The 21,812-nt window shown below is 36.3% G+C and overlaps 1 protein-coding gene across 1 annotated transcript in view; it reads left to right on the top strand.

Annotated features, from left to right (window-relative positions):
• Positions 1 to 21,812, top strand: part of NOS2 (nitric oxide synthase 2) — an 86,263-nt gene that overhangs the window by 46,165 nt on the left and 18,286 nt on the right. The window contains exons 17-20 of the mRNA XM_044054651.1: positions 2,586 to 2,760; positions 4,659 to 4,791; positions 7,736 to 7,814; positions 8,682 to 8,863. Coding sequence (XP_043910586.1) covers positions 2,586 to 2,760; positions 4,659 to 4,791; positions 7,736 to 7,814; positions 8,682 to 8,863 — 569 coding nt within the window. The remainder of the gene's footprint in view (positions 1 to 2,585; positions 2,761 to 4,658; positions 4,792 to 7,735; positions 7,815 to 8,681; positions 8,864 to 21,812) is intronic.

Raw genomic sequence — 21,812 nt, 5'->3', positions numbered from 1 at the left:
GTCAGATGTGTTGTGTTCACTAAGGTTCAATGCTGGTATTCCTCTCTCTCTCTATTTGTGCCATGGGATTATGGGGTTGAAAAGGTATATCTACAGGGGTCTGATATGAAATTCAATGAATGTCAGTTATTCAAAGTATGAGATGCAGAGAAACATAGAAATAATAGTGGAAAGGTACAAATAGGAGCATCCCTTCTTTTCTCTTTGACAGCATGCAGTAACATTCACATAATAAGCCTTTTTGCCGTTGCTAATATGATATAGTAGAAATATTATACAGAATCACTGAAAATGAGTACATTTAAAATATTTCAAGAATTATTCATATAAAGTATTTTGGGTGTTCTTTAATTTACACAAAGTGGTGTCATCTCACTGATGTTGCACCTTATTTTGAAATGTGGAAGCATGCAAAGGAAGGAGAATATGCAGTAACTGATACTGAACTGCAGTATGAGTGCCATATGAATTCAGACCATTGCACATGCATCAGTATTTCTGACATGCCATCCATCTTTTGCTGTTCAGGGAAACAACAAAACATTTTTATAATACATTCACACATTCCTCCAAATTAACTTAAATAAGAATCTAGTCAAGTTTATACTGCCCCAAAATGTAATGCACATAAGTAAGTAGTGGGAATCATATTCTTCATGATACCTTCATGAAACGTTGTTGCAGTACTTGCTGAACCTCATCAGAGAAAGCTAAAGTCAGTTAAGTTTGAGCAAGGGGTATGAAGATCACACCCCACTGCTGTGCACAGTGGAGGTTAGTACGACTGCTGTCTGCATGAGTGAGACAAGGCTGTTTTATTCCTTCACATTTCATACTAAAAGAAGCACATAGGTTCATAGTAGATTACTAGGCAAATGTATTTATTTATTTCTCTATTTATTTATTTATATATATATTTATTTTACATTTGTTTACTGCGAAAGTCTGACTGAGCAGAGTCAATTTTCAGCTGAGGCCTGGGGAGAAAAGCTCCACAAAAAGTGACAGTACATACAACATTAGTAACAGTAAATACAGCATGACAAACAATATATACAACATACGTTACATTAGATACAGCAAGATATTTTTGAAGTTATTTTGGGTGGTAGTACTTTAGTATTATGTTGACCTAGGATGCTGGTTTTGAAGATGCCAGGAAATATTTGAAAAGTTGTTGATTGCTTTAGTGTAGGAGAGTTAATAGTTACCTTTTGGTTACTTTGGGGAAGGGCTAGTGGGTAGTGGTATGATGTATAGTGTGTGGCTAAGGAGAAAGGTAGTTGTATTAAGATGTGTTGGGTTAGCATGAAGATGTTTAGAAAATCTTTGAGATGTGACATTTTTAATTGAGTGGGAGAAGCACTAAGCAGTAATAGTTTATTTGATAATGAAGGAGTATTAGTGAAAGAAGAGCAGGATAATAAAAAAGGAAGGTGGGGTAGGAAAGGAAGCAGAACAGTTGTAGGGGGCAATACAGAGTATATAAAAGGTTACAGTCCAGGAAGTATTGTTGTAATTAGCTGGAGTTGGAGATAGGATAATGGATACGTTTGTGAGAGTTTAGATCAATAATTGGATGTGAGCAGTGGTTAAACCATGAAGTGGATGGGATGAGAGAGGTTAGAGATAAATGCAATTGACACAGGGGTGGGAATGGGGGTAGGGTAGGGGAGCCAGAGCAAAGCAAGGGTGAATAGAGTAGGTCTGACCTTGACCCTCTGTGCAGCTGTCTTCAAAAACAATCAGTGAGGTATTAAAACCAGTGAAAAAGCAAAAGGATATGTTTCTTAAAAGTAGGGTTTTAAAATGGAGTGGAATACCTTTAACAGTGAAATGTAGCTTAGATGTAGTGAGTGCAGAAACAGAAATGCGTACTGCATTTCTGCTGAAGAGCCCTACAATCCTAGCCAATATAACTTGATTTTACCTAATATATGGACCCTAAGGGCAAGAGGATGTCCTGGATTTGTGCCTATGCATTAAGTATCTTACAGATTGAACCTGTCCATAAGGGATATAGACACTACTCCAACTGTATAGCTGTGATTCCCCATCCATTGATCAAAACTGCATTTGAAGAGGAATAGGGAAGGGCTCTGCTTAATGTGAATAGGAAGACAGTTCCAAAGAAGTGGCAATCTCTGGGACACATATCTGTCTCTCCGGCATATTTTGTTTTAGTCGCTGACTAAGTTTCGATCCCTAGATCAGGTGACCCACATGCTGTTTGACTTGAGGATATGTAGCATCTCAGATTTGTTTATGGCTTTGTAGTAATGTACTATTTTATCATTTAATAAAGTACATAAAGGGAATATTTCACATACTGATCCTAATCCTTTTGTTCATTCTTACTGTTAAATTAGAATGTTTTATCCCAGCTTGGGTAGGAATATTATCTTCTGAAACAGTCTATTTAGTAAACTAATTTCTTACTATTTACAAGCTTGTCGATTACTTGTTCATTAGTAAGACTAAATTATGTTATTTATATATTATTCCTTTTTAGGTTAAAATAAAACACTGCAAGCACTCATTTCAGAAATAGCATTATCAATCTGTAAAAATGTTTCTCCTTTTAGGTATTCAGTGTTTGGCCTTGGATCCCGTATGTACCCCGACTTCTGTGGTTTTGCACATGATATTGACAGAAAGTTTGCACAGCTTGGAGCAGTACAGATTGCACCCACAGGAGAAGGGGATGAACTTGCTGGGCAGGAAGAATCTTTTAAGGCCTGGGCAATAACTGCCTTTAAGGTAAAACTGCATCAAGTCACTTAATTGTATTATCTGAAGTTAAAATATTTTTGACAAGACCATGTGAAACTTTTTAAAAATATGAAAAATTACAATTATTCTAACTGAACAGTTCGCATTTTCTTGAAAATTTTCAATAGGCAGGAGTGGTTTGACTGGAAAAGCAAGTGAGTGGTACTACTAAAGTAATAAAGGTACTCACTCAAACTCACTTATTAAAAATCAGAAAGTAGAATTTAACGTCAAAAATGGAATAGAAGACCTAAACTGATAATCTCTCTCTCTCTCTTTATATATATATATATATATATATATATATATATATATATATATAATGTGTGTGTATATATATATATATATATATATATATATATATATATATATATATATATATATATATATATACATATATATAATGTGTGTATATATATATATATATATATATATATATATATATATATATATATATATGTATGTAAACACACATATGCATGCTAAACAGATAACAATATTGGTATATTTGAACTTGAAGTTTCCCCTGCTAATTTCATTTTCTTTTATTAAACAGAAAAGTATCACTAATTTATAGTTAAATAGTTAATATTATTAGGCAAAATAAATATTTATTTAGTAATATATGATGACATTATATGGGTCTATATTAGAAGACCAAATGTTTAGGTGATCGAACACCTAAACATCGATCTTCTAATATCCAAGTGCACAATGTTGAACGTCCCAGGGAAACAGGTCCCTCAGCCTCAACACAAAAAAAATTACTTTACATCTAGATTAAGTGGGGGGCTTTGCCCCCCACACCCCCTGACATGGGGGGCTGTGCCCCCCACACCCCCCTAACTAAATATACCAACTCCGAGATTGCTCAACAGTAGGGAAATAGCAAACTCCGGTGAACAGCCAAGGAAATCTTTCCCTGTGTTAAATCGGCCGTTCGCCGTTTTTTGCTTTCGATATTAGAAGATCGATGTTTAGGTGTTCGATCACCTAAACATTCAGACTTCTAATATAGACCCCATTATATTATATTTTAGAAATCAGGATGATGACATTGCTAGCAGACTAAAAGCGCAGTCTATATAAGATCAGAAAGTGAAGCACATGACTACATGGCAAACTCCCTACATCTGTGCATACTGTGTCTGCCTCTCATCCCCAGTATTCTCACTGATGTTTGATAATAGAAGTTAAAGTCAGGTATATATTTGAGGGTAACACCACAAGCAACCCTCTCAGTAGAACAAGAGTGGAGAGGCAAATATCATGAATTCATTATGGTTACAGAAATTGTACATCATCTTTGCCTAAACCCCCATGTCCAGAAAGAGGAGTCCCCATATCTCTTCTACTCATGTTAAGTGTTGATATAACACTTTGGGAGGATGAGGTAATAATAAATTTACTGGCTGGACGAGCTAACTGAATGTGTTAAGCACACCCTCAAAGCTATTTAGTCTTGCTAAGACAAGATTATGCAAACTTAACATTTAAACCAAGAGCTTTATTAAATCTGTCCTATGGAGCCTTTTCACAATTTTGAAATATCAGTAGGTTATCTTGAAATACCAAACTGAATGACATTAACCAAAATAAAAAATAAAGAATAACTTTATGTAACAGTTTTATAATTCCTTTATTACATGCTGTTAACTACTATGTGCTTATATAGTGTATCTGTAATTATAAAAACACAGATATAAGTACACACACACACACACACACACACACACACACACACACACACACACACACACACACACACACACACACACACACACAAATAATTAAGACTACACATTTTGGTTTTTGATGCAAAGAACTGACATAAAATTAACTCTTCAAGGGAGTACAAAAACATGTAATTGTTGTTACTTTTGCAGATGGCTTGTAAGATATTTGGCATCAGTGGCAAACTCAATATTCAGTTACCGAGTTCTGAATATAACAGTGATGTCTGGGATCCTGCAAAACATAGGATTGTAAGTGACGTTCATCCTATGGACATGATAAAAGGTACTGTCTATATAGCTCAGCTAATATCATTTTTGGTGCAAGAATTATTTCTACTTATTTATTCATTTTTCTTTCCTTGTTCAACAGAAGAAAAAGTACATTAGTTGCTGGCATAAATCAGTTCCAATAACTGCAACTTACTTCAAGACTTGAAATGATATTTATTATCTATCATACCTCATGACAAAGTTTCCATTACTATAATCTATGTCAATGAGACTTATTGCATATGCAGATACAATCAGTTATAGCAAAAAAAAAAGCTGTGTGTGAAATTAAAATTTACTTTTCCTATTTCCCCAAACACTTGTTAAACATTCTGAATAATTACAATTCTCAGTAATATAATGATGCCATTTAACTAGCTAATGCACATTTTAGTTAACAACAGCAATTTATGCATTTATGTTTGTCTTCCTTTATGCATCATCAAATTGTCTGTTAGCCGCTATATCTGCTCCCATAGCTCCATTTTATCTTCAGCATCCCTGGTGCTACCCCTTCTAGAGCTGGGACCATATCGGTAGTGGTTTGTGAAGGGGATGTGATTCAAAGCAGAGCATTCAGCACTATCTTATATGCTGTCCTTTGCACTAGGAGATTTTTTGAATGACTTAACTGGGCAGAGCTACTGACATTATGAACTTCACCGTAAGCAAAGCCAGTCAATTCCAGCCCTCCATTCAAGACCAGAAGGCTAACAGAAATCTGCTGCATGATTATGACATCATCATGGTCACCAGGGAGGTGTTTGTCAAGGCAGAAACCCCTCCCTCCCTTTCTGTGGCTACAAGGAAAGGTCTATGAATTTATTAAAAAGGACATAACAGTTTTGTTAGTCACTTCTCTTATACTATAGGCTATTTTCACCTTCATCTTAGAGCCGAGTTAGCTTGCACTTACTGCTCTAAAGGGTTAGTAGATTCTGCTTGTATTCAGAGATGAATTTATACTAGTATATTTCACTTTCTAGTATTTGAAGGGATAATGTTACAGAAACAGTTGCGTCTTTCAGAATAAAGAAATACAATGAAAATAATCCTGATTCCACAAAATGAGAAAGATAAAGAGAAGGCAGCACAATCTTCTTTTTATGATAAAAATGGTACAATTACACTGGTGACCTTCTACTTTGAGAAGTCACAATATGCGATGCATAATTGTTAGGACCAAATCAAATGGTCAGTTCATTGCTGTAAGGTACTTTGACCCAGGAGTTGATTATACTATTATTAAGAGTACAGAAGACTCAGTTGAGCGTTTTACCCCATGGATGAAAAAAAATCATTTTAAAGTTTTTGTGGAAATGCAATTTCAATTATATTGATTCAATCAAATGTACGTCTGTCTGTTTGTAAGACGATTGTCATGTTTGGCAGAGAAAAACAAAGAGTGTAGCCCCTACAAACAATCACCGGCAGGGTGAATTGCTGAGTTATTTGAAAGCCACACACCAGCCTTCTCCAATGCACTGAGGAGAAGAGAAAGAATTAGTAGTGCTTGAGGGAGATGACAAGGTTGGATGCTGTGCTATTAGATGCACCCCTTTTCAGTTACGTTCCAAAAGTGTGACTGACCCTCATTTACAAGTGCTCAGTAAAGGGTTTTATTTTTCATGTCTTCTAATATGGTGAACTTATTGGACACTCTGACTGAACTTTGCCTTTTATGAGAAAGGTCGATTTAGAGTATATGCATCATTTTCAATTCTTTGACAATATTACCAGTGATTGTCCTTAGAAAAGACACGCACACACACACACACACACACACACACACACACACACACACACACACACACACACACACACACACACACACACACACACACACACACACACACACACACACACACACACACACACACACACACACACACACACACACACAGAGCAGTACTTAACTTCACTAAACATTTTTGTGGAGCATTGTGATGTAGATTAACACACAAAAAGTGTTTCTCATTACAATGTAAGCACAGCTAAAAGGAAAGCTTTGTATGAACTAAAAAATACAAGAGAGCTTCAGTTCATTAAAGCTGGTAAAGGTAATGGAATAACTACGATGGATAACTCTGATTATGTTATTTATACGAGTGCTTTATTAACTGATACCTCTTTTTATTCTAAAGTAGGATTTGTTACATCAGGGATATATTAGCCTGGACATATTTGCTTACATTCAAATCCCATGCCCCAGAACTGGTTATATGTTTGGAATGCCTAAAGCCTAGGACATAAGTTTGAATTTTGTTTGTGAATGTTTAAATTCCATCACATTGGATATTATTTTTGTAGTTTTGCTTTGTTCATGGTCTTTCTCCCAGACATTTTAAGTTCTCAAATAAATGTTTCAACGCTACAAAAAAAAAACACTTCAAAATTAAGGAGCCATGATGACAATTGCTCCTAATGGCATATACATTTCAGTGTTTGAATGATAATACTAATTTAAAGTGCTTTTTTTGAAATAATTGCTAGTTATTTTTTATCTTTTAATATATGATGCCACATTCATCATATGATCATTTTGTACTTAAGTGAGACTTTGATCTGGTTAGTTCATTCTGAAGATATTAGTGGTCATTGTAATGAGCAAAAAATAAATGTAATCCACGTTGCTGATATATATATATATATATATATATATATATATATATATATATATATATATATATATATATTTTTTATTATAGCTAAAGACCACACAAGTCAAAACTGAGTATATTAATTTTTATAAATAAAACACTGCCTTCTGCTTACAAGGCATAGTTATGACATTTCAAGAGTACCATAATGTGTTGAAATTTCCGAAGTTTTTCAATAAAGTGAAACATTTTACAGTATGCAACAAGTATATTGAAAGTCTTTGCTTATTTATTTCTAAAGTTATTTATTTTTCCAGCTAAAATTATGATTGCTTCTGTTTATTTTTGCATTTTCAGCACTTTCTCATGTACATTCAAAGACTATCATTCCAATGCAACTGAAATCAAGACAAAACCTCCAGAGTCCAGACTCTAGGTATGTATGTTTTATTGCAATAACTCATGCACTCTGTAGTAATTCAGGGTCATTGTTAAAATCCTAAGTGCCATTAAGGATAGGTTATGTCTGCTGTTTCTCATGCTACTTGAGAAAATAATTTAAAACAGCCATAACAATACTGAAAACCTGAAACTGTAGCAAAAAAAAAAAAAAAAAAATTGCAGGTCATGCAGCCTGCATCCTCACTTGCTATAGTTTCAGTGAGCACAGCTGTGACTCTTTAATGAGATGCCTTGTGCAGAAAGCACTAGGATGCCATAAAGGTCTTTTCTTCTTAACCTTTCACGTGAATCTCAGGCATTTGGAAGAAGACTCCCATACAGAGATGGCCTTTATAAAACATCAACTTTTAATGGTTATACTTCTTAAATACTTGACATTCTGTATAAGCAACATGCCTCCACACTCCTTTTTATCAAAATCTATTTCTGATAACATTATTACAAACACTTGCTCAACTATTAAAATACTTTTGTTGCTGAAGTCTACTGTAGCTTGTAATACACCACATTCATAACTTAGTGGGGTAAGGCAGCAGTTTTTAACTGAGTTATATCTCTCTCCTCTCAGTTTGTTTCCCACTACCACTACTTCTGTACCATGTGAAACAAAGCAAGTTATCCAAAAATGTACATATCCATGAAAACAGGCACTTATGTATAGTGGCACTACTCAACTAAAAGAAATATACATGGCTAATATGAAAATGAAAACATTAAAACAGTTGATTAAAAAGAGTGCACCACCTTCTAAAAGTAATGAAATACCATGGGAGAATATAGCTGTATGCAGCTAATGTTACCAACAATATTATGACATCTGTGTTCATTTGTTTCTGTCTAGCCGCTCTACAATCCTAATTAAAATGTCGTGCCCAGATGTGACAGAGCTGCAGTATTCACCAGGAGATCATGCTGCTGTTTGCCCTGGAAATCAGGCAGAACTAGTCAATCGTTTGATAAAGCATTTGCAAGATGCTCCTCCATGCAACAAGTGCATCCAGCTAGAAACCAGCACTGACAATGGTAAGCAATGGCTTAGTCCCTTTACATGTGTTAGTGCTACAGCACTGTGCCAAAAGGATTTACAACTAAGAAAATGAAAAGTTTAGGAAAGTAGCATGCATTGTCAGATGTCAATTATCTGTAATTATGCTAGCCAATTATGTTCATTTACTCAAATGTTGGTGCACCACTGGCTAACACATCAACATCCTTGTGGGCAGTATTGCTTTCAGATTTGATCAATTAGCATTAAAACAGCTTTTACTTACCTCTTCATACACTTAGTTAATTATATCCTTTGTTCATTTGTACCAGCTGTGGCCAATAATCCACATCTGTCCACTGTAAAAGGGTCCTAAAATCAGAGGAGTGTCTTTCTCTCTGATACTACACCAGGAACCTTATGTTGTCCAATTCTTCAATACATAAAGAGGCCACTGGTACAAGGGCCTTATTAATGCCATATTTGGTATTGCCCTGTCCCAGGAGGCAGGGTCCATTATGACATATGTTAGCATAGTCTTTAGTTTGCACAGGTGTCTTAGTGCTTGCCCAGATGGCACATATCATTGACTATTTTATCACCTATACTCATTACCTTCATATAAGCATAAATATGTCTAAGTTATCCTTATTTCCCTGTGTTGGTGTGTTTATATGAGACTAATAATTACTTTCCAGTACTTTTGGGTCACCTATTGCATCTTCTCTTTAATTTTCTTCCACTAGACATCAGATCCTCTAATTTAATTTCCTATGCTTTGTATCATGTTCCTTGACTACAACAGTACTTTAGCACAAGCAAACTTCAAATCTGCAAGGGCAGTCAAATGTGAAACTGATATTCAAAGCTGTGCAGCAAATCTAATTAAACCACACATCTTTATTAGCAAACTATTCGAATGAACCACGCGTCATTAGGTTTCAAATTAATCATCTTAGAGATCTAATCATTAATAAAATAAACAGCTTTAGCACTTAATTACTTTGCTGCCTGAATATAATATGTCAAATTACATATCAATCATTTAGTATTGCGGCTTAACATAATGCCTCGCCCACTGTAATGTCAAATCAGCCAGTCACGTCTTCTAACATCCTGATACTCCTCTGCCCAAAGGCCATCCCCAAGTGCCTCTTCTCCTGTTTTCTATATAGATGTTTTTTTCCTATTCATTTGTTTCTCCATCTTCTTCTTGTCTCTGCAAGTACTCTAGCTAGGGAAACTGCTCACTCAAGAACTTTGCCACCCTTGCTGTATTTCAACAAAGTTGCTATAACAAAGTTGCTAAATTTGTATCACATACCTCTTTCAGAACCCACCACTGTATAGCACTGAAAAGCCTAAATTGGTTAGAACTGCCACATCAACTAACATATGCACAACTTCTTATCACCTATATAATTATCCAGCTTCCATCTGCTTGTCCAGCACTAAAAACATTCAGCGCAACTATGTTCCCAGCTGGTCATTGTGATCCAATGACCAAAAACTCCTGTCTGTCTATAAACCTAGGAAATCTGCTGGACATATATTCGGTTCCCCTTAAGAAGGTCGAACGGCTGAAATCTTGAAACGCATATGGTCGAGACCATATGCTCAAAATTTCAGAAGCTTTCAGAAGCTGCATACAGCACAGAACGGGAGATTTCTCTTTCTGCACTGTAGTGCGATCTCGGAGTTGGCATAAATAAGTAGTGGGGCTGTGGGGGGTGTAGGGGGGCTTGCCCCCTGCAGAAACATTGTTTTGTGTTACGTTGTTTTTTTTCCCTTTCAGAAGGTTGAGCTTCTGAAATTCGAGCATATGGTTTCGGCCATATACATTTCGAGATTTCAGCCATTCGACCTTCTGAAGGGGAACCCTATATTGATACAAGGTTAATAAAGTCTGGAACTCCTTAGCTGTATCCATCAGGTCTATAACCCTTCCATCTTGCAAAACAACTCTGAAAGACTTCCTAGCTAAAAGCTGCCTCTTTCCTTGCTCAAAACCAGGATAACCTATATCCCTAAATATGAACAAGTACCTTTTCATTCCTTATACTATACCTCCTTAGTCTCCCTTCTTTACTTACTTCTTTAATGCTGTCTAATTCTCTTCTCTGGCTTTCTCTCTAAATATACCATACACCTGTTTTTCCCTCACTTCGTACTGCAATTTCTATTTATATTACATTAACTTATCTTTACTTTCTCTACAAGCTATCTAAAATTTCTCTAAATATTAAATGATTGTCATACACCTTGTATCAATTCTTAACCAATGGTTTATATTATGTCTAATTTGTTATAATTATTTGAAATGCAGATGTTTTGTTTTATTTTTGAAGATTGTAAAATTATTGTGCTTAAAATGTTTTGTAATAATTTGGAGTGTTTATCCCCAGGCCTCCACTGAAAATGGCCTTCTACCCAGTTGGACTTTCTCGGTAATCAAATGTCACTAAATAAATAAAATAAATAATAAAATAAATACATTTCCTACATATTTAAGACCCTGTTATTTCTTATTAACTGATGCCAGGCCAAATTCCCATTATTTAGTTATTCCAGAACCAGAACATATTTTTTGTCTGAGAGCCTTTATCAGTCTGACCTATCAGGAGTATCTCAACTCCAGCCTTCCTGCCAACGTGGTTTAAGGTCTGTCTCAGTGCCTTCTGCAGATTATCCTACCTATCACTAACCCCACAGCGTCTACACCAGTATCAAATATAAGGTGCCCCCTACAGCATCTTTTCCTAATCAGCACACTAATCCCCCTCCCCCTCTGCAGATATCTAATAACTAGGGACAGTTGCGCAGTAAGAAAATAGAACCTGACATCTGGTATTACCACACCCTTCCAGTCTTTAGGTAACACCACTGTTTCCCAGGTCAGTCTTGTTTTTCCCTTCTTGCATAAGAAAGTTTATTGTCATCTGTTTAATCTTTTTCAATAACCCACAGAGATAACAACAAACAGCTTGGGATAAATAGACTAGTTATGAAAGGATAAATAACTGTAACAGTTAAACTCTCTGGTGAATCTTGAGCCATTCCCCTTGAGATGTCTGGAAAATTTTTCTATTTTTTCACAACTTATTCCAGTAAATCCCTGAAGGATTCCTCAACTGTAGCTCTCAGGCAGATCCTCAGATATCAGCCTCTCACTTCCTACAGATCTGTGGATAAAATGTCATCTTGTTTTGAATACCTGTTGCATTCAAGGCCAGTGCTTTCATCTTTTCTGGATTGAGGTTGTGGCCCAATAACCTTGCAAATGTTCTTAATAAATCCCAAAGAAGAGGCAAATCTATCTGCAGTTATTCCAACATCAATAGTATGTCATTTGCTACTAACATAATTTTTGTCTGCCCCCCCCCCACCTCACCCCAACCTCATACTATCTCTCTATCTGAAATTTCCTTACTGCCTGGGCTAATGGTTATGAATATAGGACAAATAAAATAAGGTAAATTGGGCATTCCTGTCTTGTTCCTCTATGAAGCTGGAAATCACTTGAGATCCCAGCTTGACTCTTAACGTTATCATACACCCCATCATAAACGGCCTGTAGAAGTTTCATACATTTATTTGGGAATTCTCAATATTTTAAAAGTTTAAGCCATTAGTCAAGAATCAGTGTACCAAATATTTTTTCAGCATCTAAGCTGATACCTAGTGGGTTTTGGGTGACCTGAAGGTCTTGAGTAATCAAGCTGTCTACATTACTCCACCTCACCCCAACACAATTAGATTCAGCTTTATACCACTCAAGACCTATTATACATCTATAAGTAATAAACTATTATACATTAAATAATAATCTGTTATAAATCTGTAAGGTAAAGTCAGGAATACTGCAACAATGGGCTTTGATAATACCCTAAGATGTATGTTAAATAGCATGAAACATGACCTATCAGGACCACAAGAATGACTATTTAGCCATAACTTCCAAACAGCCTTCATGCCACATGAATGGAAAACTGCAATGGTCATCCCTCTACACAAAGATGGGCCATCTGTGGACCCAGATCCATAAGTCTGACTAGTCTCATATGCAAATCCATGGAAAGAGTTAACATCAGAATGATTAAAAATGGCATAGGAAATCTCTAGACACTGGATTCAACCCAGTTTGGTTTCATCAAGGGCAGATCATGCCTACTCAACCTGGTGGACTTCTTTAAGAAGCTCACCAAAGCAATGGACAAGGGCAAAATGATGCATACTGACTACCTTGACCTGGCCAAGGCATTTGATACAATACCCAACATGGGCATTATAGATAAACTGAAGGAATTAGATATAAGGACTTCTGCACACTGAGTAACAGCTTGGCTCTAGCTCTCCCAGTGTGAAAATAGAAACTCAACAGGGAAGATCAGTAGATTTTTGTGTTCATGGGTAAATTTCAGTAGCTGGTTAGTAAGTATACTGCCTGGATGCCAAGAAAAAAGGAATACAGAGCACCTGGAAAAAAACATCTACAAAAAGTGAGGAAGAAAAACTGGCTGGGGAAAGTTTTGCAGCTATTTAGTAAAAAGCAATGCAAACTCCAGACATGACACTCAGTAACCTACAGGAAAATATAAGACAACTGCACACAGACCTGGTTAAATTAAACAAAACACTGAAGGAGTATATCAACACAAACAACAAAAGGCTGGAAAAAAATGGAGGAAGCTTTAAACAGATATTCAGACGAGGTGATAAACCTGCAAAATTTAGAAGGTGAAATGAAGAAAAAGCTGGCTTGAATATAAGACTGCTCAGGAAGAGATGTTTCAAATAATGATAGAATTAGAGGACAGAGGACATAGGGAAAACATGAGATTTTCAACTATACCAGAGAAGCTGGAAGGAACAGACTGCATTAAATTTATGAAAGCACAAATAAGCAACTGAACTGGTATTCCACAGCAGGAGTTGTTAGTTGAAAGGGCACATCATGTGTATGCTCTGGCTATGAGAATGCAACCTACACTTTTAATAGTAAACATGCAATCCTACCAGCAGAAGGAGTTGATTCTGACAAAACTGTGTCAGAAGAACAAAAATGCTAAAAGTGGGAGACAGCAGAGTGTTTGTAGAGAATGATTACTCATTGTACACCAGGCAGAAGAGGAGTAAATTTATTTCACTGATTCCACTGTTCAGGGAATGTCGAGATGCTGGTATGAGATTCAAACTGCTGTACCCATATGTCTTCAAGTTATTCTTCCCTGGTGGGTCAAAATCATTTTTTGATGAAGTACATGCTAAGGAGGAAATGCAAAATTTTGTTCAACAAAAAGTGAGCTGTGAAATAGAAGGAGATTCTGCTTCCTGTTCTTCTGGTAATAAAGACCACACAAAGACAGTGCATGTGAAACCTCTGCCACTCTTTCAATTGAAAATGTTGTAGAGAAGGAAGGGACCATGAGAGTTTACCAGAAGAATTGAGAGTACATTTGAAATTAAACAGACAGGATTTGGGATATGGAGATGAAAAGTAATAAAACTAGTAACTTTATATGGGATTACAGTGCAATAATTATACTTGTGAATTATGGCAGAACAAGAAAATCTTAAAATATTTGACTTTATCAGAATTTGTTGGACTTGTGGGAGACTCTAAAGTATATGCCCTACTTCATATCATTAATGTTCGGAAAAATGCTTTAGGGAAGGGAAGAGAGGGGAGAAAGTTAACTGAAAGTAAAAAAAGCTTTTTTTCTTATTAGTACTATTTTTGTGGTGCTTGGTTTTATTTGCATGCTGTAAAGTTTTCTCAGTCATTTCTATGTTTAATGGGGACTGTAAATATGTACTGCTGTTCTCCAAAAAAACTAAAAGGAGAATTTATTAAATCTCTAGCGCCTTGGCACAACAATGCCTCAATGGAGTAAAAAACAGATGCAAAGCTCCACCATTTACATAATATAATCAACTACCTAATTACATCAATAATTCAATTAAACAATGACAGAGTTTAAAACTATATTAAAACTTTCCAGCTACATCCCACATTGATCCCCACAGGGCCTAAATTACCATATTTCAAAATAAAAACTGATTCTTTGTACAAAAGCTTTTTATTAATCTCCACAAATATATTTTGTTTTTCTACTTTTTCTAAAATTGTATCTTGCAGTCCCTCTGGACTGCCATTATGATATTGCAAAAAAATGTTTCGCAAGAGGGCTTTCAAGTTTCCCATTTTTTTATATCTCTAACATGTTCCTGTAAATGCAACTTGAAAGCCGTCTTGCTTTCCCCTATATAGAACATATCACATGGACACTTTAAAGCATATATTATACATTCCATATCACAGTAAAATTTGCCCAGTACATTAAATCTGTGCCCATTTATCTTCTCAAAAGTAGAAACTTTATTAAAGAGAAATTGACTGTCTGGTTCTCATATCTCCATGGAGACAATCTGATAATGAACAATTGGCTGTCTAGTTCTCATGCCTCCATGGAGACAATCTGATAAAGAGAAACTGGTTACAGTCTGGTGGGGGGTGATTGGCTAGGGAGGGAAGAGAAACTGGCTTGGAGATAATGTTCTCTGAAAGCATTCAGGGGTTTCCCAGCTGGGAGCGCTATAAACATAAGACAAAACCAATTAGCACTAAAGTAAGCAGAGGTTGCACCATGCGTCTTAACATGGGCAACCTTTATTTTAGGTTAACTCAAGTTTGTGAGAGTGACTGTCAGTTTGGGACTTATAAGGTAAAATTTCAATATTTGAAGATGTATATAGTTTTGTGGGTTTACCATCACAATTTCAAAAATATTTTGTGTGAGTAATGACTTGCTCGAAAAACATTGTCGAAATTTATATTAGTGAATGATCACAGGAACGAGCATCAAATTTTTTCAAACTTACCTCAACATCTGGTGTCATTCAAAACATGTTTTGCAGGGGGGCAAGCCCCCTTGCACCCCAATATGGGAGTCTGTGCCCCCCAACCCCCACTAATTATATATACAAACTCTGAGGATGCACTACAATGAAGAAATGGATACAAGTCCCGATTCCCACTGTAGTGCGATCTCCACTCAGAATGTCAAATTCACAAATGTGTGAATGCACACTGGCATTCGCTGTTTTGTGTCTTCGGCATCTTTTGGCTGGCTAATACAAACCATTGAAAACATCCTTTTGCACATCGTCCATCACAAATGTGCAACTCAGCATTGTGATGGTAAACCAGTTTTGTGTGTTAGTATTAAATTAATAGGTTTTACGGTGTATTTTTTTGTTTGAGGGCTTTTAATAAAACCAAAAGTTTTGTAAGATGTGACATAGGCTCAAATGGATATGACAAGAAACAACTATATAAAAGTTCAATCTGCCAAACAGTGTGTGCATGTAACACAAAAGCCAGAACTAGACATTTAACAAGAAAGGTGTTATACATAAATGGTGGGAATATAGCTATGCTACAGGAGACACACTTGGAAAGAACTGAATTTGTGAATTTGATAAACAAAGGTTTTGAGGATGATTATTCAGCAGAATATCTGAGACAAAGGAAAAGGGGATTACTTATATTAATTGCAAGAGGAGTTCCAGTAGTGATAGAACAGGATAAAAAAAAGATAATAATGGCAAATTTGTAGGCTAAGGGGCTACTGGCAAGGGAGGAGGATTACAATGGCATGTATTTATATTCCACCTAAAACTGCTATTATGGAGCTTAAGAAAGTTCTGGGAGAAATAATCAGTTTTCAGCAAGGAATATAACTTGTAATTTGGGACTGGAATTTGATTTCCAGCAGTGAAGATGCATCTATGGGGCCCAGAAGGGAAAGTATAACAAAGGAGGGTAGAGTTTTGAAGAAATTTATGAAAACATTTGGCATGGAAGATGTGTATTCAGTAATAGGAGTTTGGAGTGAATTTACATATTATTCCCCAAGATATAAAAACTGGACTAGGCTAGACAGAATTTACATTTTACAGGAACATGTGCATTTAATTGAAGGTCTTGATACGCACCCAATAACTATTTCCGATCATGCCTAATAGTAACTAAAATAAAAACATGGGGTAATGAAATAAAAATGAGACACTGGCACTTTTCCACCTATCTGTTGAAAAGAGAGGAATTTATGGAATGGGTAGTGGAGATTATTCAGGAACAATCTGAGAGAATAGAAATTACTTCTGAAAATATAGCTAGGGTGTGGGATAAAATTAAGGTGGAATTTAAAAATAGGGGGAAAGTAAATGAAAAGGAGGTATGATTAAGAAGTAACAAGGATTATTTAGAATGACTGACAAATGTTAAAGTATTACAGAATAGGGGGAATCTCACAGAACAAGAAAAGGATCAACTGCAGAATGCTAAGCAAAAAATAAGGTATTACCTCGACAATATACACGTGTTTAGAATGATTGCTGTTAAGCAACTGCTTTTTGATAATAACACTAGAGCAAAAAAACGTTTAGCACAAAAACTCAGAGAACAGAAAGTAGAAAGGGCTGCAACCAAGCATCAGGAACCTATAACAAGGAAGATAACAAGAGATCCTATAGAGGTATTAGAAATATTTTGGAAATTGTTTGAAAGTCTGTATAAAGCAGAGATGTGGAAATCAAGAAAAGATATAAATGGAAATGTTTATGGAAGAATTAAATATACCAAGGTTAGAGGTAGATGAGGCTCAATTACTAACAGGATAGGAGGAGATGAGATAAAAATTGTGATGTATAACCAATTTACAGGAAAGTCCCCAGGAATAGATGGTATGCCTGTGGAAGTTTGGAAGTTAGGAGGGAAAAACTGCTAAAGATCTGGAAGGTTTTGTTTAACAGTATTTTAAGAATAGGAGAAGTACCAACATCCTGGAAGAAAGCAGTGGTAACTGTATTACCTAAAGAGGGTAAAGATCCATCAGATCCAGCTTCATACAGGCCCATTTCAAAACTAAACCATGATTATAAAGTGTTCATGTTTATAATGGCTAAAAGAATGGCATAAATAATGCCCAAAATTGATAGAGACAGATAAATATGGTTTTGTGGAGGGGAGGCTAACATTTGACAACATTAACAGAACATTGATGATCCAGTGGGAAGCATAATGTAAGAGAATACCATTGCTGTTGATGGATCTTGATGCAGAGAAAGCATTTGACAGAATAAACTGGGACTTTGTGATCAGGCAACTGAAGCATTTTCATTTCCTTAAAAAAAATTATAAGGTTGATTAGAAGGATATGTGCGGGATCGGAGGCAAAAATTAAAGTGGGTGAGGTCCTCTCTGATAATGTCTGCTTGGCAGAGGAACCACGCATGGGTGTCCTTTTTCCTCCTTGTTATCTGCATTATATTTAGAACCATTGGCAAAAAAAAAAAAAAATAAGGGAATTGGAAATTCAGGGATACAATTGGTATGGTAGTCAAGAAAAGCTGAATCTATTTGCAGATGATGTTATTTTACACCTGACAAAACCAGAAAGAGACATGTTGTGGAACATTTTGAGACAGTTTCAGATCTTTTCGGGATTCAAAATTAATGAAGCTAAAACAAAGGCAATAGCAGTAAATTATATACCTACATATGAATTGGTTCAGCAGTATCCATATTTATGGGGACATGATAAAATAAGTATTTAGGAATATGGATTAAAAATGATTCTGGTGTGGCAGCTAAGAATATGTGGGAAGAGCCTAAACAAAATACAAAAACTGAGAAAATGGAAGTTTTGTCTTATGGATATGGATAGTAACATACAAGCAGTTAAAATGTTTTAGTCCCATTAGTGTTACACACAGGTCAGACATATTTTTATTAACCAGAGGGGAAGTTGTGGATAGCAATTAATAAAGAGTTGAAGGACTTTATCTGGGAGGGGAAGATAGTAAGAGTCAAATCGGATAAGCTGATTCTTCCAGTAGAAAAAGGTAGATTGAGGTTACCTGATTAAAAAAGGTATTTTTAAGCTACACAGTTAAGGTTCTTATGCATAGCACAAGCAGAAAACTATAATTCAAAGTAGAAAGGGATGATGATGAAACAGGGGGGAAGCTCAAAAAGAAGGTGAGAAACAGATTTTGGATGCAGGCCTTTAAGGAGAATAACAATAATCATACAGAATATTATTTCTATAAAGTAGCAGAAAGTTCTCCTAAGAAGTAAGCCAATACAAGAATGGAGAAATGAGATTCTGCCAATAGGGTGACTGCAACTAGGAATATAGACAATAGGCAAGAGGAGGCTGGAATTTATTGGAGAAAACTGGCAAAGGAATCAAGGTTGTTGTTGTGTCTTTCGGCTTTTAGCTGGTTTCGGCGGTTAGGGGTCGCCACAGCGGAACTCCGGTCCACTAATGATTGGCAGTAGAGTTTTACATGCCGAGTTGCCTGCCCTGATGCACAACCTTCAACGAAGGTATGCCCATTCATGCATGTCTCCACACAGAAGATGCTCTAGCTGAGAATCGAACAGGACAACGTCTTACTGTGAGGCGACAATGCTACAGCAGCACCACCAGTATTTGGAGTAAATAACTAAAGAGGGAAAGATGATAGAATGGTAAGACGCTAAGAATTTACTTGGACTGCAGGTTAGAGACTGCCTTCCCTATCAAGGATCAATATCAGAGTATAGATAAACAGAAAGAAATAGGGGGTCATAAACAAAAGACCAGCACTGGTAGATATTATAGTAGAATCTGGAACAAAAGCTGTCATTAAAAAAGGAATAATTAGTACAGCATATAAAATATTGTATGATAACTATAACAATCAATCAGAGGAGGTTAGAAAAGATTGGGAAGAGAGAGGCTGGATAAGCAATTCACAAAGAAAGAATGGGAGAATATATGTATGTTTCCCAAATGTGCAACAAAATCTAGAAGATTTAGGATTTTTGCTTTGAAATGTTTAAACAGATATTTTTATACCCCAAGTAGATTCCACAGAATTTTTCCTCAAGTAGACAGCAAATGTTGGAGGTATGACAAGGAAGAAAAAGGTAATTGGGAACATATTTTCTGGGAATGCACTGAGTTGGCAGACTGTAAGGACTTCCTGCGAATTGCACTGTTGGGGATGCTGGATGGGCAGATTGGTGTGATGAGGGAGATGATTTTTCTGAGCTGTGATACAGGATCAGAATTGCTTAGACATGGTAAGGCCTTGCTGTGTCTAATTATGGTAGCTGCCAAAAAAGTAATTACTAGAAAATGGAAATCAGCATTCAAACCAGCTATACTAGAAGTAGTGAATATAATAACAGAGATAAAACAACTGGAATTGAGATCTTTAGAAAAGGGTACGAGCAAACTAGACAGGAAAACATGGGAATTGTGGGAACATACAGGGTAATAATGAGGTTTGAAAGAAGGCAGGACTTAAATGAGCTATATAATGTTTGACTGAAAATGATTGGGTAGATTATAAGTGATGTATATATAATGTTTGCGACTGGGAGTGTCAGTATGGTTTGTGATCTAAAATGCTTGCAACTAGGATTGTGTCAGTGTGGATTGTTTTAATTTATATAAATGTATGATTGCCTATGTCATAAGTGATGGTTTAATAAAGATGTTTCTTGTTTAAAAAAAGGAATTAGATATAAACCCCTATGCCAGCCAGTGGATAACCAGGTGACTCTCAGCTAAGACCCAAGAATTTACTAAAGGGGAGTTCACCTCCACAAAGAGGTTGGTCACTTAAAGGAGTCCTTCAGGGCTTTGTGCTAGGTCCAACTGATTTTTGCCATCAATTTCTCTGAAGTTAAAGCCACCATCAATGGCCCCTGACTGACCAAGTTTGCAAATGATACTAGGTGCAATCAGAGAACCCTTCCAAAAAACTAATATCCTCCAAGAATGACTGACTCAAACAAACAACTGGTGCCAGAGCCACAGTGTAAAACTCAGTGCCAAAAAATGTATAATAGTATCCTTTCGAAAGCTGGCTAGCTGTGGAAACTACTTCATTGATTACAGACTCCTAAGAGTAGGCCCAGTAGTTAGGCATTTGGGGGTGCATGTAGGCAGTAACCTGGCCTTCAACCGACATGTGTCTACCATAAAATGAAAATCATTATGTGCTGCACAACTTACAAACAAGAGTATAGCATCTATGTCCAAGGAAGTAATTGTTCCAATGTATTTGACCTTCATCAGACCAGTTATTGAGTACAGCATCACCTCAGTATGCACCTGACCAGGCACATGCAAGAAATGGAAAATTCACAGAGGTTCCTGACAAAAAGGATACAGGGCATAAACAACAAGTCCCATGTAGATTGCCTCAAAGCCCTATTCCAGTACTTGGTCTTCTACAGACTATCAAGGGGTGATCTATGCCTGGCATACAAGGCATCTTTATAGTCTGCTCAGATTGACCTTCTGTATATCATAATTACCCGATCAGAGGAATTCAGCATTGATTGCAACTTAAATAACATATGCTGGAGGGATAGGTATGTGTCATAGAGACTACCCATTCTCTGGAACAGACTTCCCATCCCTGTGAAGCAGAGTTCTTCAGAAACCCAATTCAACCATAATTTAAAGAAGTGAATGGGGAATCTGTAATTCACCCCTGGTCTGGTACCTATGTTCCTAATTGATAGAGGCAGCCTGTAAATGCTTGGCCACCCAAGCCCTAGCCTACATATACCCCTTAGAATAATCTTAAGGTTCCTAAACTTACTGGATACATTTGGGGTGCATAGCTAGGCTTAAAAAGGCCATTGTGGTTGTTAGGCTAATGCACAACTATTAACTCCTAGCCTAACTATGTGCAATCAAACTGAAATGACTGCTCTGTCTAGTCCCTCCATCAAACAATGTAATTATCTCTATCTTCCATACTTCATCTGCTATTTAATTTATTTTTTCTGTTTTCTTCTGCTCCTACTTTGAGTACGTATTGTTGCACACGTGTGTACATATCAGTGTGTGTGTGTGTGTGTGTGTGTGTGTGTGTGTGTGTGTGTGTGTGTGTGAGATGATTCCATTTCACTCT

Source organism: Protopterus annectens, chromosome 13.part0 (assembly GCF_019279795.1).
Source record: "Protopterus annectens isolate FY-2018-M chromosome 13.part0, PAN1.0, whole genome shotgun sequence".
NCBI lineage: Eukaryota > Metazoa > Chordata > Ceratodontiformes > Protopteridae > Protopterus > Protopterus annectens.
Note: the sequence above shows the minus strand (reverse complement) of the source record. Positions and strands in the feature narration are given on the sequence as shown.